Genomic DNA, 16,433 nt, shown 5'->3' on the forward strand with positions numbered 1-16,433 from the left:
GACTACAGATGGCTAAAGCTAACCTTCTACTGCGAGCTATCACCTCCTGCCTAACATCTTTCTGGCCAATGACGCATCTCGTGTCATTTCTGAAGGAAGTGCGTTTGTAGGGACACATTCATAGGGTTTGGAAATAATCATTGCTAAGAGCCTCAGGTTTGTCTTTTGGAACCTGTTTCCCTTTAGGTAGAATAAAAATGGAGACATATGAGAAAAGTTTAAAAAAACAGATACCTGTCATACTGTTGGGAGTCATGGGTTAGTTGTCATTCTGGGTCCGTTTCTTCACTGACATCTCCTACGGGGGAGAAAAAAAGGAAAAACATCATAAATTATAATCTCCATTTTTCCCCATAATGTTACAGACACTGGTATACACATTATTAGCTTGAGGCAGGATTTGCTGCCCTCCACTCTGAACCTGGGAAATTGAAGTACAGGTAGGCTAGGTGAATGTGTACATTTATAAGACATCTTAATTTCAACTCGGGGTTCCTACCACAAACACGATTTTTAAAATAACATTTTTAAAACTTTTATTTAATAAATATAAATTTCCAAAGCACAGCTTATGGATTACAATAGCTCCCCCCCCATAACTTCACTCCCATCCGCAACCCTCCCCTCTCCCACTCCTTCTCCCTTTCCATTCACATCAAGATTCATAAAATAACATTTTTTCAAAGTCACATTTTTCCATCTCAAGTTTTTAAGAAAGCTGCTGGCCCACTGATTGGCTGTTTTTCTTTAGTAGCTGAGATGTTTTAGCTTCTTGACTCTAGACATTTGCTTCTCAAAGGGTGGTCTGTAGACCAGCTTGTTAGAATATTTGGGTTCTGTGCCAAACCAACTCAACCAAGCTCTGCATTTGGGTAAGAACCCAGGTGATTGACATGCGACTGAATGCCTGAGACACACTGCTCTGTAGACGGAATTCGGATTTTTGTCTTTCCTTTTCTGACTTCACCTCAGTCCGACCTGAGCTCCCTCCCCCACTACCTGGATGAGATCCAACCACAGCACAGCCTGGGAAGGGGACCTGGAGGTGCCACAGGTGCACTGACTGCAGAGCACAGTACGCAGGTGGGTGACCCAGGTGGGCACCGGTGGCTGACGAACACAGGTCAGAGTTCTTCAGCTTACTGCTGATGGACCAGGGTTAGCTTTCCTTTCCTGGAGGGTGTTCTGTGTTCAGTGGTGGGCGGTGGCACCAGGTTGGCTCAGGGATAGCACTGAAGCCCAAGGCATGGGCTTGAGGGTCAATGTTGTCACTACAAGTAACCATTGCAAGTAATTTCAACGCATTGAACTTTATGATTCTTCAGTATAAAATGAGAAAATTAAATTCCTTCTCTATTTATTTCACAAGGCTGGAGTTTCTGAAGTTCAATGCTGATGTGAATGAAAGTGCTGGGTAGTCTACCATGTATGAGGGGACTTCAAAAAGTTCAGAGAAATGGAATGAAAATAAGTTGATTATGGTGTAAAAAATTTTAAAATCTGTGCATGGGGAGAGCTTCAAAAAGTTCAAAGGAAATGCATGTTATGAAAAAAAAAACTATGCATGGCTTTCAAAAACTTTTGTCTCAAAATTAATTTTCTTTCAATTGCATGTTCTGTGCACTTAGTGCAGTTCCCTTGTACTAAGTGCGTGGCCACCACTGGATGAGGAACCACCTTGATGGGAAGTAACAGACTAGAGAAGCACACGGAAGAGGAAGCATGTGGACTATGTTTTCAGCACACATGTAAACGTGGCCCTTCATTCTCTGTGTGCGTCTAAGACTGCAGCAACGCATTCATGCCTTGGACTCTAGGAAGTGTTGTATGGGAATCACAAAGTGTCCTAGGAGAGGGAAAAATATCTTAGTAAGGCTTCAAGGGTAGTGTTATTGCTACACCACTTAGTACTATTAGTTATTATATATAATACACATGTTATATATTATATAACATATTAGAGTACTATTAGTACTATTCCTATTTAGTACTATTTTCCTTCAACTATAGTAACAGTTGATACTTTAGTACTACAGTGTTACTTGTTACTATTTTATGGCAATAGTCTTAAAAATACTATGGGAAAATGGAATCAAAAGACATGTTTATTCTGCCACTAATATTTTTGAAATCAACATATACTTTTCATGATATGAATGTTTCATTAGCTTTTTGAAGATTCCTCTATGCATGGCTTTCAAAGTTTTTTGCACCCAAACACATTCATCTTTTAATTCCATTTGCCATGAACTTTTGTGAAGTCCTCTTGTATTACTATTCCCATATTACTTTAGAATCAGCTATTATTTAGCATCTAGTACAGTTTCCCTTCAGTGAGCTCCAGAATTGCAATTCCCACGAAGCCTCTGCCAGCCCCCTGGGATAGGCAGGTGTCCCAGAGCCGCAGTCCCTGGTCATTCTGTAATATGTCAGTGGAACGTTCTGTACCGGCTGGAGAAGCCCAGAGATGGTTCTCTCTTGAGCCACAGCTCAGCACCAGTGGAGGGAGATGTGCCACTTTGTGTGGTCTCTAATCCTTTTACACAGCTCATTCATGTGTGTGGTCAAGAGGCTTTGTTTGAGGCCAACTCTGCTCAAGCAAGGCCCTGGTTTTTGTTCTAGGACGATACTGCAGCCTGCCCATGAGGGGTGTATAATCTAACACAGAGAATCACAGCAAAGTAGAAAAATGGCCCAAGGATTCACCTTCAGTTGTAGACTCATGTAGACTGGGGCACAAGGGAGGCAGTGTTTCCTGCTGGGCTTATCTGGGAACGCTTCTGCCTGGAGGTGATTCCAGACCCTAAGGTGCTCTTCCTTATTTAAACATGTTTGTTTGTTTGAAAGGCAGACACACACATACACAGAGACAGAGACAGAGAGACAGAGACAGAGACAGAGAGAGAGACAGAGAGATCGTCCATACACTGGTTCAATCCTCCAATGTCTGTGACAGTTGGGATATGGCCAGGCCCAAACCAGGAGCCTGTAACTCCATTTGGATCTTCCACATGGGTGGCAGGGACCTGAGTTCTTGAGCCATCACCCACTGCCTCCCAGGAAGTTGGATCCTAAGTGGAGTAACAGACTCGAACCAGACCCTCCAATACTGGATGTGGGTGTCACAAGCAGAGGCTTACCCCATTGTACCACAACACTTGACCACTTTCTTTGAAATAGGCATGTTCCAGGTTATGGTTCACTCCTTTGTTCTCATTTATGAGCTCCTACGGCACAGGGACTACTCAGCAAGAAAGGAGCGTGGTGCAGAACTGGGGAACTCCAGTGCTCCTGTGAGTTTTGGGCAGGGGAAGTGATGAGATCCAGCTTGAGGTGTTGAAGCTTCATGGTGGCTGGTGCTTGGGCAGCAGGAGCAGTTGGGCATTTCCAGCTGGTATGGGAGCGAGCCAGAGGTGGCAGAGCTTGGGCACGCAGCAGAGGCAGCGAGAAGGCGAGGGGCGCATGGAACAGCCAGGAGGCAGAAATAAGAAGACATGATGATGACTGTGAGATGAGCCTTTAATACTGGGATAAACACTGGGGGTACAGATGGTTAAGATGTGACGTTCTCTGCCCTCGAGGAATTTACAGCCCATTTTACAAGCTGGCTAGGAGGCAGCAGCTAAGAATACAAGTCCCAGATGCCGTGACCTACGGGGTGGTGCTGAGACGGACTCAAAGCTGAACCTCCCTTTGCCTGGATCATCCACTCCCAGTCCACAGCCATATCCCTTAGATTGGTCTCGTGCCGTGGGGAAGAGTGGAAAGTGGACATTCACTTCTCACACACAACAACGCATTTCTATTTTAAAAATGCAAACTATGAGCAAATTGTTACTGAGTACTCTGAAATGGAAAAGTGAATGGCATTATTCACATCACTGAGAAAATAAGTCCAGGAACTTTGGAAGATGACAGGCTCCATGTACCCCACCCTGGGCTATGATGCCACTGACAACTCAAAGACCACCATAGACTGTATTTGTATATTCTGCATAGACAGAAATGCAGCCTGTAGGACAAGGGCCATGAGGGCTGCTACATCCTAAGAGAGATGTCTCATGCCAAATATCCTGGATGATGGAAGACAGCGTAAGCAAGTGCTGAAGGAAGTCTAGACAAGTGAAGAGCCGCAGGCAGGTGAGATAGTGGTCTTCAAATATCTGAGAAGCTGCCATGTGGGAGAGTCCAAGCGTGTTTAGTGGGCTGAAGGTGAGCAGAGATGCTGCTGACACTGCCAAGGGAGACTTTCTCTGCTCCCCCTTAGGCTCAACACCCAGGCAGTGGCAACTGCACAGATGAACGTGTCCTGCCCTCTTAAGGTTGTTTATTGTTCTCGGGGTTAATAAGCCCCTCCCAAGAGCCTCAGTGTTTTCATGCTGCAAAGCACAGGTACCGGGTGTGATAGGGTTCTAGTGGGAAAGTGAAAGTCTACTCCCTGCTCTCCGTTCAGTTTCTCCTCCAAAGCTCAGTGACTGTGGGTGTGTGTGACCTGCTCAGGGGTTGTAATGAAAGTTACAAGTTCCCTCTTGGTAAACAGGCAAGCCTTCTGGCTCATGCTTCCAGGGGGGTTCAAAGATACCACATGCATGTAAAATGCACTTTCAGATGCCACCTTAAGATTTTAATGGTCACTAAACTGCTAAGAGCTAATGGAAAAGATAAAAATTGATGTCCATAGAAGCGAGGAAATGGGATGGAAAGGAGATGTGGAAGCTCTTTGTGGTCTGGGGCAAAGAGGCAAGGACCTACCCACGAGCAGCTTGCTGGTCCCTTTGGAGAGGAAGAATGATGGGTTTCTAAGAAGCAAGGCTGGAGACTGAAGAGGAACCCTCCAACACAAGGCTATGGCTTAGGGCTGTCTCATTCATTCCATCAGACACCAGCTAGGGCTCTGGGTCATTCAAGATGAAATACAGAGCCTTTCCCCTGGGTGGGGGTGGGGCGCTTGGGTGACCAGCAGCATGTAGCTCAGGGACAGACGAGGTGAACAAGAGGGGTAAAAGATATTGCTTGAAAGGCACCAAGGAGAGTGGGATTGATTTTACTTCTATGAGGGGGCTCAATGGACATCTGAGCTTGGCTCTGAAAAAAAAAAAAAAAGAGAATAAGCTGGTATTTTCTGGGAGTGAGAAGTATCACTTGGGAACAACACAAGAGCACAGGGTACATGATTTTAGAGGGAGGGGCAAGTGGCCAAGAATGTTGTCTCTTGAATCCCTTCAGTGCTGTAGCTTTCCTTGGGCACAAGGAAACACAAGGGCTAACAGGTGTGTGGTCCCAGCAAGTACACGGTTTTCCAAGGAGGGTGTTTGTAGCTTTTTCGATCCACCTTCCTTGGTTTTCGTTGCCTGGCCTTGCTTAGGAGGAAAGGTAGCGGAGGTTCTGCAGGCTGACGTGTCTGCACGGTGAGACTAACAGAGCGTATCTAGTCACCTGCAAGTGTTTCACAGGCCCAGAGAGCTGTGGCTGTGGGGGGTTGAAGGCAGGAGGACCCTTCACAAACACTTCTCTTGATTAACTTGGAAAGGTTAGATGCCCATGTGTTAGGTTATTCCAGACTCTAGCCTGACACTGGTACCCCGGGAAGGCTCTCGGAGAAGGACTGATCCTTCTCACCTGGAGGGCAGCAAATGTAGAGGCAGCATCAGTGGCCACTCTGAACTTCCTAAATGGAAGGATTTTAGAGGCCACCTTGCTTAGGTGAGGGCATAGATTGGGGCTGTACCTTGAAGTTGTGTTTATGCAGCAGGCAACTGGTATCATGGGGTGTTGGGCACTGCTGAGAATTTTGGGTGGGACCAGAGCTCCTTATCCCTCCTGCTGGGGAAGGCAGGGGCTCCCCTCAGAGTGGGCTGCCCCCCATGCCAGGAAGTAGGAAGCCTGTGGGTTCTGGGTGCCTTTGCCCTCACTTTGGGAAGTGGAGTTTCCCCTTCTCTACCGCTGTCTCTCATAGAGAATGACCTAATTGCAGCGAGCCTTGACCCTGACATTTGGGAAGCATTTATAAGGGCAAGGTCCATCCCAGGTGTGGAGGAGACCTTGGGACCGGGGTCACTCCAGAGGGTTCATATTCCCAAGTCTCAGTTCTGGAGTGTGGGGATCTTAGAGAGGTTCCTTCATGGGGCTTCATTTGTAAAGTGGAACCATAATCGCTGCCCTCCCAGGGTTAACCTGGGGGTGGGGAGGAGGCAAGGGAGTTGGAAAGTGCTGTGTGAATGCTAAAGCCGGGCACCGACATGAGGTGCTAGAAGAGTTTTTCATTATCATGGTCACTCTCACTATGATCTGCTCATCTCCTAGCCAGACTCATCACCCCCAATCAGAGCACAAGTAACTGGAACTGTTATCCGGCCTCTACTTTAAGGTGCCCAGAGGTGGGCTAAGGACTCGTGCACGGCACAGAAGACCATGGCCTGGGACACCATCAACACCAAGATAAACTGGAGGTGAACTTGCTTCTCCCTCACCTGCCACTCTTCTCCTTCAAGGCCCTTTTTGATGTTTTGGGTTTTTTTCCTTTCCAGGTTATCTTTCATGTGCATTTAACCTTGTTAAGGGCAGGCAGGAAGGCTGGACATGGAAACAAATTTGTCTGCAACAATAAAGCATCCTAAATGCAGCTCCAATTGTCTTTCCTCCGGGTCTTTGCACCTTAAGAGTAAATCTAGGCCTCAGTGAGGTGAAAAAATGCAGTTGAATTTCTGATGGTAGGAATGAGTTAAGAACTCAGAAGGAAACAGAAGCAAAATGTACTTCAGTCTTACCAGGCTATGATCCACCTTTTATACTCGGTAACACTAACCCTATTTGAGAATGTAGAATCACAAATCGGTAACACGAGGGGCCCATGTTGCGGTGCAGCAGGTCAGCATCCCATATTCGAGTGTTAGTTTGAGTCCTGGCTGCTCTGCTTCTTATCTAGTTCCCTGCTAATGTGCCTGGACGACAGCTGAAAATGGCTCAAGTACTTGGTCCCTTGCCACCATGTGGGAGACCAGGATGGAGCTCCTGGCTCCTGGCTTCAGACTGGCCCACACCTGACTGTTGTGGCCATCTGGGGAGCACACCAGCAGGTGGAAAATCTCTCTCTCTCTCTCTCTCTCTCTCTCTGGCTCTGCCTTTCAAATAAATACAAGAATCTTAAAAAAAAACTCAATTAGAGGGACTCAATGCTCTCTCTGGTACCCTATGTGCACGTCCTGTCGCTGTCTCTCTCCTTCCCTTCCTCTGTTTCTGTGTCTCCCCAGGCAGAGGCACCATGGCATGTTGGAAGGAGTGAGGGCCCTGCTACTCACCAAGAGACTGGGGGTATTGAGAGTCAAGAGCTGCCTTCCTGACGTGGGCATCTGGTGCCCAGCTCAAGGGCCTGTGGGCGTTAGTGGGAGCAATGCACTTGCTTCCTCCTTCAGTGCCAGCCTCTGTGGCCATAGCCCAAGAGAACCTATTTCTGTTTGAGCACTAAGTCAGTAGGGGTTGAAGTGGGGCTCTTGGAGCCAGAACAAACCAAACAAAGAATCATCTGCCACATCGAATTCATTGTCACGCTCAGTGAAACAAGCAGCGGTTTTTAGCCAAATTATGGGATGACAGAAAAGTCAAGAAGAAACGAGCTGGGACAAGCCTTAATGAGGCCGGGCATGAAAGGATCCATTTGTCCACCTGCCATGGGCACAGTGCGTTTTCCCCATGGTCAGCTTTCTCCAGAGATGGCCACTCAGCTCAGAATGCTCCTGATAAACGCAGGCCAGTCTTAGCGGGAGAAAGCAGATGGATGGTTCTAGAGAAAAATTTCAACCCATGTCCTGCCGGCCAAAGCCCACCCTTACAATTGCTTCTACTGCCACCTGGTGGACAGAAGGATCGCTGCTTTGTGCCAAAGCAAAGCGAGGGAAAGTGTGTGTTTGTTGTGTGTGTGTGTGTGTGTGTGTGTGAGAGAGAGAGAGAGAGAGAGAGAGAGAGAGAGAGAGAGAGAGAGAGAGACACCAGGGAATTAAATAATTCCTGAGGAATGAGGATAGCATGCAGAACCAACCGCCAGATGCCTGCATATGTAATTGTGGTTAGGTGACTCATTGAGACACAAGCAAGAAAAACAACAAACAAGAACATGAAAATAAATCATTAGCACTGAAGCAAGTGATTTATTATTGATTTAAAATAGTGTCGTTTGATGATGAATAAGATAACAACAAACAACCCACTCCCTCCCTGGCCCTGGACGACTTCATAAAAAAGGCTACAGCACCTGCCCACTGGGTAGAGGCCCCACCTACAGTCATAACATAAAAGAAAACTCGATTTTGTGCCACGGAGACACTATCTCCCAGTCTGAGTTGGGGCTCTGCTGCCTCTGGAGTCGGCAGTGAGCTCCTAGTGGATTTTTTAGCCTGGGTGAGGAAGAATCGTTTTCCTAAGGAAGTGGTACAAAGACTGCTTGGCTCCTAAAATTCCTTGTAGATGAAAATAAGATTATCCTAATAAATATGGCTACAATTCATCACTACTTCGTCAAACATTGAGCCGAGGAGGAGGCTACATTGCAAAATTCCTACAGAAATAGGAACTAGATATTGTTCCCTCTCCTTCCTTTGGTTTCTGTTTGCTACTGCTTGGTTGAAGCCTCTTCATGCAACTTTATCAGCAAATTCAGCGGCTTCCTGTGGGGTGTCATGTGCCCGGCACAGTCACACTGAGTTTTGTTTAGAACGACTTGTTCCAAGGGTGATTTTCAGGAATGCCCTTGTGCGATGATTTCTTCAGATGTGCAAGAATGAACCTAGTAAGTGTAAGTTATGCAGAACGGGTTGGGAGAGTTTAGGCTCTTCTGATTTTTTTTTTTTTAGAAAGTGAAAGGAACCTGGGATAAGGATTGAGTCACAGAATGGGAATGGGAAGAGGTGGGTAGGAAGGCTGGAGAGGAGAGAAGCCCCTCAAAGACACACGTTTTTATCATTTTCTTTTAGGGTTTTCACCCTGATATTTAAGCCAGACTTAGAGTGTACATTTCCTTATGTGTGCCGGCTTGAATGCAAAATTCTGTCAGGAAGAATGAAGTCAAAATACACTGCTCCTGGGACAGCAATACTGTAACATGGAAATACCCACCTTTTCGGGTGCGTGGTACTCCTTATGTTTAATATTTTCTTCACCATGACCCTGGTTCAGAGGAAATACTTAGATGCTGTGTTGGTAAGTAACTAAGCCCAAACAGCCTAACCAACCTATATTTGCATGGTTTCTGGCATTTGTTGCTGTGTTTTCTTCAAAAGTTAAAAGTGCCCCCGCCCCCCCCCCCCCCCGCATTGGTGTGGCACTCCCAGGGTGCCTTGGGACAGAGTTTGGGAACCACAGCTATAGCAGCTTTGGGAATCTCCACAAAGCCCAAAGATCTCCTTTCACGCCTCACTCTTTGTGTCCACCATTTAGGAACATGGCGGGGACTCTGGGAGCATCCTGGCAGGCTACAGGTGGCTCAGGACGGGCACCCAGCTTCTCCACCCTGGCCAGCACAGAGCCTTCCCTAGACCACAGCCAGGGAAGAGGTGCTCACTCTCGGAAGGTCGGACCTCTTTGAAGGTGGCTTGCGTTTTTGATGGGCACCCCTGAATTTGGGACACTCCCCAATTCACTCCAGTCCTACAGTAATAAGATGATGCGAGACACGAAGTGTCAGAGAGTGACCTTGCAGTCTGCTTGTGTGTACACAAAGGCTCAGCATGGGAGCCACAGGGAGAACGGTTCTTGGTTCGCAAGGAGGAGGTTCGTGACAGAATCGCCTGAGAGACTCTGCTCTCCATCTCCAGGCCAGGCTCAGGCCTGTGTGCTGAAAATTCCTCGTGCATGATTCTTTTGAGAACTTCTGCTCCTGAGAGAAGCAGCTGAGTTTGAACATGAGTGTGGGGACAGTTGTCACCCTCTTAAAGTCATTTGCTGAGCTGCTGTGAGCCCACCTGAGTGCCTGCTGTTTGGGACCACTGGAGCTGACCCTACCGTGTCACGTTCTGTTCAGCATCCTCAGGCCTACAGAGAACTCCTCCCTGCCTCTTGACGCCTTTCCTGGGGCAGTAGCAACGTCATGGCCAGGCTGCTTTATCCGAAGCACATTGCTAATGAAAGGCTGTTCACTGTGTGCCGGAGACCTGCTACAGGACCAACAAAGCCGCGGCAGCTTTCTGGTGCACTTGGGGACTCAGATCACCCCCTTTTCACCTGCCCCAGGTTCTCAAGTGCGGCCCCTGGATCAGCAGAATCCGCATCACTTGGGGATATGTTGAAATGCTGAGTCTGGGCCAGCGCTGTGGCACAGTAGCTAGGCTAAGCCTCTGCCCGCGGCACCGGTATCTCACATGGGTGCTGGTTCATGTCCTGGCTGCTCCTCTTCTGATCCAGCATCCTGGCTGATGGCCTGCTTGGGCCCCTGCACCTGCATGGGAGACCCAGAAGAAGCTCCAGATCAGCCCAGTTGTAGTCATTTCGAGACCATTTTGGGAGCAAACCAGTGGCTGGAAGATCTGTCTCTCCCTCTGTTTGTAACTCTACCTCTCAAATAAATAAATATCAACTCATAAAAAGAAATGCAGATGCTGAGTCGAATGAGGTGGGGGTCCAGCAGCGTGCATTGTCATAAGCCCTCCAGGCAATGCTTCTGATACATGCATGGCTCTGAGAGTGACCGCTTTATAGCATTTCTGTCTTCCTCTGCCCACTGACAACTGAGAAAGTCTTCAAAAGGCAGGGCCCACTCTCCTTCCTCTCCCCACAAACTAGCACAATGGTCTGCACATAGTAGGACTTCAGGAAGCGCTTGTTATTTATTATAGCCAGGCAGCTCTGGCTCGGGTTCCTGAACGTAAATAAGCAGTGCCTTGGGTGCCACCTCCGAGGGGCTGCCCACGGTGGGTGGAAGTCGTCTCCCATGTCTTAGGGGTCCTATTATCCATATTTACAAATCAGCTCTTGCTAAATCCTCTCCAACGTTTTGACATTCCTTTCAGCTCAGGAAGCCAAAAAACAAGATGCCATGGTTTAGCCAGAGTCTGTTTCCTGCTGGGGGAGGGGCCTTTCTGCATGATTCTTAAATTCCATACTCCCAGCGTGGTGATTATTTTCCAAACAATGGGAGGAGATTGCTGATTCATGTTTGGCTCTCGGCTCCAAGCATCTTTTTCCCCTCCCGCTGTACTTGTGCCGATGCACACAATAATGTTCTATTCATCCCTCGGAATTAGAAATGCCAACAGCTCAGCTATGCGACGGAAGGTTCCCCCTCTTTCCCGGGCTTATTTAAAGCCTTCTCACAATTAACACACTCTGAAATATTACACGGTCTTTACTTCGAGCCATTTGGCTTGGGCAAGGATGGTGAGACTTTATCTTTGTATCAGCACCCCCTTGCACAATGCCTGGCACACCACCACGATTTTTCTTATAAACTGTCGAGTGAATCTCATATTCACTTCCTGAGGTTCAAGTCTTAACCTTCTATTCTGTCTTGACAAATCACAAGCCCCTCTTCAGTACAAAGAGAAAGCCTGCCTCTCACACTCAGGGGCTCACCTTTGGATCCAGCTAAAGACGGGGCTTGACTCAAGGTCAGCCGAGCCAGGTGGGTTCCAGCCAGCCCCAGCCTGCTCTGCGCACGGTCTGCAGTGCCAGCCCTGCCACCGCTGTAGCAGGGAAACCTCTGGCTGCCACTTGGCACAGCCTCACCAATCGGCCACAGACCTCATCTTGGGGGGTGGCGGCAGGGGTGGGGGTGGGTTGTTTCCTAGCAGCAAAGTCAAACCAGCATGGACACTTAGTGGTCCAAATGCTCCCCTGGGCATCCAAGTCACCTGGGCAGCTTGGAGGGAGCCCAGCGCTCCGGCTGTGCCCCAGACCACTGAGTGTTTTGGAGTTCACGGCTGCCTTGAAGCGGCCTCTACAGTAGTACCCGTGAGTTCCACTGTGTCTGCTCGTCTCCTTCTCTCTCTTCACGATGACGGTCGGGGTGGTCCCAGTGCAGTGCAGTTCAGCTGCTGCCTCCCCTCTGTTCCCTCCCTCCTCTCTCTGGTTCCTCTCCCTCTTTCAGCCTCACCATCCTGCAGGCTATTCCTTGAACACGTCATCTATGCCTCTCACCAGAGGGGTTTTGTGGCAGAAATTTTCCTCTGTCCCGAATCCTGAAAAATCTCCAGACCCCTGCTCAGGTAGCTCCTTCAACTCTGTTAAGTCTTGCACACCCCAACTCCCCAGTCCGTGCTATATCATGGCCCTGCCTGTCTAGACCCCTCACCCTGCTCTACTCCCCACAGTCATTGGCATCTTTCAACTTGCTCCCTGCTTCACTTCTGTACTTGACCACTGTTGTCCTGTTGTTTTGTCACCCCTGCTAGGAAGTCGCTTCCAGGGGGACAGGAATCTTTATTTGGTTCACTGATGACCCCCAGTGCTAGCACTGCGTGTGGCACACAGTAGGCCCTTAGTAAACACAAGCACCTGTTACGTAAGAGCAGTGCACACCTTTGTAGGTGACAGCAAAAGGCTGGTGCTGAGTGGAGGAGGGGAGGCTCAGTGAAACATGAAGAAAAGGAATTTTCTAAAAAAAATGACTGATATTAAGTTCACATTTTGGCCAGTGCCACGGCTCACTAGGCTAATCCTCCGCCTGCAGCGCTGGCACCCTGGGTTCTAGTCCCGGTTGGGGCGCAGGATTCTGTCCTGGTTGCTCCTCTTCCAGTCCATCTCTCTGCTGTGGCCCGGGAAGGCAGTGGAGGATGGCCCAAGTGCTTGGGCCCTGCACCTGCATGGGAGACCAGGAGAAGCACCTGGTTCCTGGCTTAGGATTGGTGCAGCGCGCTGGATGCAGCATGCTGGCCATAGAGGCCATTTTGGGGTGAACCAACAGAAGGAAGACCTTTCTCTCTCTCTCTCTCTCACTGTCCGATTCTATCTGTAAAAAAAAGGACACATTTTGTCATTTGCCTCTAATTACTAGGGACTGAACTGTGCACTTTCAGAGCAGAAAGTGGGTGAGCACTCGAGGGCTGGGTGGTGAGAGTGAGACTGGGGGTTGGTCTAGGGATGGGGATTCACCACTCATGGGTGCAAGGGTTCCTTTTAGGGGAATGAAAATATCCTAAAATGGGATTGTGATGATGGCTGCACAGCTCTGTGCATATGCTACAATCCATTAAATTGTCCACGTTTGATAGGTGAACATTGTAATGTAATATGTCTCAACACAACCACTAAAAATGCACTGTAAGTGACAGACACAAGCTAGAAAAGAAACACAGGCCACTGTTATTCCATAACTGGCATAAGGGTTGTCTCTGGCTTGGGTTTTAAGTGGCGGATGGGAGAGACTTCCTTAGCCTATTTGCTGCCAGGGACATTGATTTGTTGATAAAGAAATGTAACTTAAACTTCTTGATCAAGGCTTAACTCAAGAGTAATTTATTTGGACTAAACAGCTCTCCTTAACAACTCCCACATCTCCCAAAAGTCTTTTTTTTTTTCAGGACTTCAGGGCTGTTTGGGAAAATAAGCAGCCACTCTGCATGAAATGAGCTTTGTATAGATTTTCCACTTTCAAATTTATCATGCCAAGACAAACTCTAAGTACGGTGCCATTTTTACTAAGATGGCCAACTGTCTTCCACATCTCCAAGGTTACCGTGTCTGTAGCTGTAGACTGAGATGCTGCCGGCTCATAGCCCTGGGACCTGATGATCTGATAGCCTATATGGAGTACTAACAGCACATTGCGATATGGATACTAAGAACTCAAAGAAGACCATTTTTCCTCCTCTGGGAGTTCAGCAGCACTCACCGTTGAGCTCCAAAGGGGGACAGCCTTCTTTCTGCTCCTCTATGCAGGTCTCTGCTCAAAACCTTGCCAGAGCCCTGCCAGAGCACAGAGGTTCTGGGTGAACTAAGGTCAGGAGGCTGCCAAAGGCCTGGCTTCAGTGTTCTCACTAGGGACTCTCTAAGGGTGAGCAATGGGACGCTGTAAGGGGGTTCTTAGGGACAGCTGCTACGGCTCCAGAGAATTCCAGGAGGACACAGCTGCTATGTCATCAATAACCAGGACATCTGAAGGAACGGATCTTCAGAGTAGTTTCCTTCACCACGATGAAACAGGTCTAGAGGGACAGAGAACCTTGCTTTGTCTGGTGGCTGGAGAAAGGACGAGTTGGAATGCCAACCCAGGACGGTGCTCTGAACTGCTGAGTCGCACTGCTCCCCACTGCCATGTCCACACTACTCATTTGGGTGAAGGACACAAAGATGACTGACACCTACCTCTTCCTTTATGGCAAGTACAGCCTTGTAGAGATGACAACACACACACACACACACACACACACACACACACAAGATTCCAACAGAGGAGGTTGTACCTGGTCTACCGTGAGTGCAGAGTGCCATCGGAGTGTGTGGAAGACAAGAGTAACTTAAAAAAGAAACACATGCTATGCAGATCCTCATGGCTCCCTGCCCTGCCCATGGGGCATGCCAGTCTTCTTGGTAAAGATCTAATTTCAACTGAGCACCTTTCAGAATGTGGGCTAGGTGACGTGTAGGTGACAAAGCAGAAATAGTTCTGACCGTATAGCCTGCATCACTGGATACAATATCTATACCAACTTGTTTGAATATTTGTACATTTGCTCTCAAAGAAGAATAGTATGTCCCTTATGGACATATTATAAGGATTAGATGAGTTCATATGAGAAAAGTAATTAGGACACTGCCTTGCAGATAGTGAGTCCTCAGTGTGCTTGAGTTGTTGTTAACACATGGTTGATCACGGGTTCTGCAGAACTGAGTACTGGTGGTAGAGGCCTAAATCCACCCAGTCCTGGTATTTTGCCTGCATGGCCAGAGAAGAGCTGGCACTTGACGCAGTATTTTTGTCCTAGGAAGGGCATTGGGGGAAGGGAGAAGAGTGTTCACTAAGTGCTGTTGCCACCTGTTGAAAGCTTGGTTTCCTTCATGCATAGGCTGCAGAGTTGTAGTTTTGGTAAATAGCACCACATCAGATATGACATTTGTCAGAGCAAAATGATTTCTTACAAAATAGTTGCTAACATTTGGAAAGAGTGGGATTTCCAGGCCATGGTAGCTACTGTGTAAGACTGGATGAGGAGACAACTCAGTCCCCTGGGGACAGCAGGATTTGTAAAACTGACTCTTTTAAGCAGTGCTACGATAATTAATGGGTCCCATCTGAAATCTGTGTGGACCGCAGCTGCTATTTCCCCAGCGAGAGAACACCTAAATCAATATTTTTCACAGCTTCAACTTTCCCTCATAGAACACAGCTTTTATGGATGTGATCTGGGATTCTCCACTTGTCCCATCTCTAGAGAAAAGGGCAAGTTTATTGTAAACAAGACCCACTTACTAACTTATTTGCTTGTATGAAAAGGAAAGACAGTGGCCTTGGGCATCGACTTGAATTGCTGATCCTACCTATCACAGAAACATGAGTCATTTGATTCTCCAGGAAACAATTCCTGCAGCTTGAAGACAAAGATTTCCAGAGAAAGGGGAATAGTACAGTTTCTAAAACACCATAAAAATAACGTATATCCCACAGGAAATGCACAAATGTATATCTGGGACTATCTCTCAGCTCCAAGGCCAAAGCCAAGTAGATAAAGCGTGGCTCTGGGTTTTTTAATCAAAATTTGCAACAAATCTAAGGAGTTTCTATTTGTGTGTTCAGGGAAGCTGAGCAGAGAGGGAAGAAGATGACACTTTAAATATATTAATCACCACCCAGTTTGCACATCCCGTGTACAATATGGTTCCCTAAAAAGCAAGGATAATAATAATGAAAATAATAGACAACAAAAGCTATAACAGCATTTACTGAGTACTTACTATGTGCTCGGGATTCTGCCACTTGTCCTACATATGCTAGTTCCTTCCTTACTCTCAACAGCCTTTGAAGATGATACTGGCTCAGTTTTATAGGTGGGTGAACTAAAGTTACGAGAAGTGACATCCTTGTCTGAGACTGCAAAGATTTTTAAAGTGGGAGAGCCAGGTCTCAAGGACCCAGATTTTATGCTCCAAATCTACATGCATTTCTGCTTTCTCTTTATATGAGTTATTTCATCGGATGCTCACGATCTCCCCTTGTTACCTCTTTTGCAGGTAAGATTTTGAGGCTCAGATGCTGAACGTCTAAAGAGCAACACTGGCACACGGGACAGCGAGGACTTAACACTGTGCCTCCTCTAACCCAAACTCCCGCCTGAAGAATGAGGGCTTAAATCTGTTCCTAACAGAATGTTGAATAATTTTGATGTCACTACCTACGAAGACAACAATTGAACAACTGATTAACAATCACACCTACAGGATACTTTTTTTTTTTTTTAAATTAAACTTCCAGCTCAGAATATGAAGCAACTAAAATTGCGCTGCCTAAGAGA

At 47.4% G+C, this 16,433-nt stretch overlaps 1 protein-coding gene across 15 annotated transcripts in view; it reads right to left on the reverse strand.

The window, feature by feature from the left end:
* The window catches only part of THRB (thyroid hormone receptor beta), a 401,819-nt gene that overhangs the window by 109,985 nt on the left and 275,401 nt on the right, over nt 1–16,433 (reverse strand). For 10 of the 15 annotated variants that reach the window (XM_017346748.3, XM_070072867.1, XM_070072864.1 and 7 more), the window contains one exon: nt 235–298. In XM_017346748.3, coding sequence (XP_017202237.1) covers nt 235–256 — 22 coding nt within the window. In that variant the 5' untranslated portion in view covers nt 257–298. Of the gene's footprint in view, nt 1–234; nt 299–3,140; nt 3,160–9,993; nt 10,427–16,433 lie in introns of those variants that run through there. The other 5 variants (XM_070072869.1, XM_070072868.1, XM_070072871.1 and 2 more) reach the window with 3 other exon arrangements.

This window comes from Oryctolagus cuniculus, chromosome 4, assembly GCF_964237555.1.
Source record: "Oryctolagus cuniculus chromosome 4, mOryCun1.1, whole genome shotgun sequence".
NCBI classification, from domain to species: Eukaryota; Metazoa; Chordata; class Mammalia; order Lagomorpha; family Leporidae; genus Oryctolagus; species Oryctolagus cuniculus.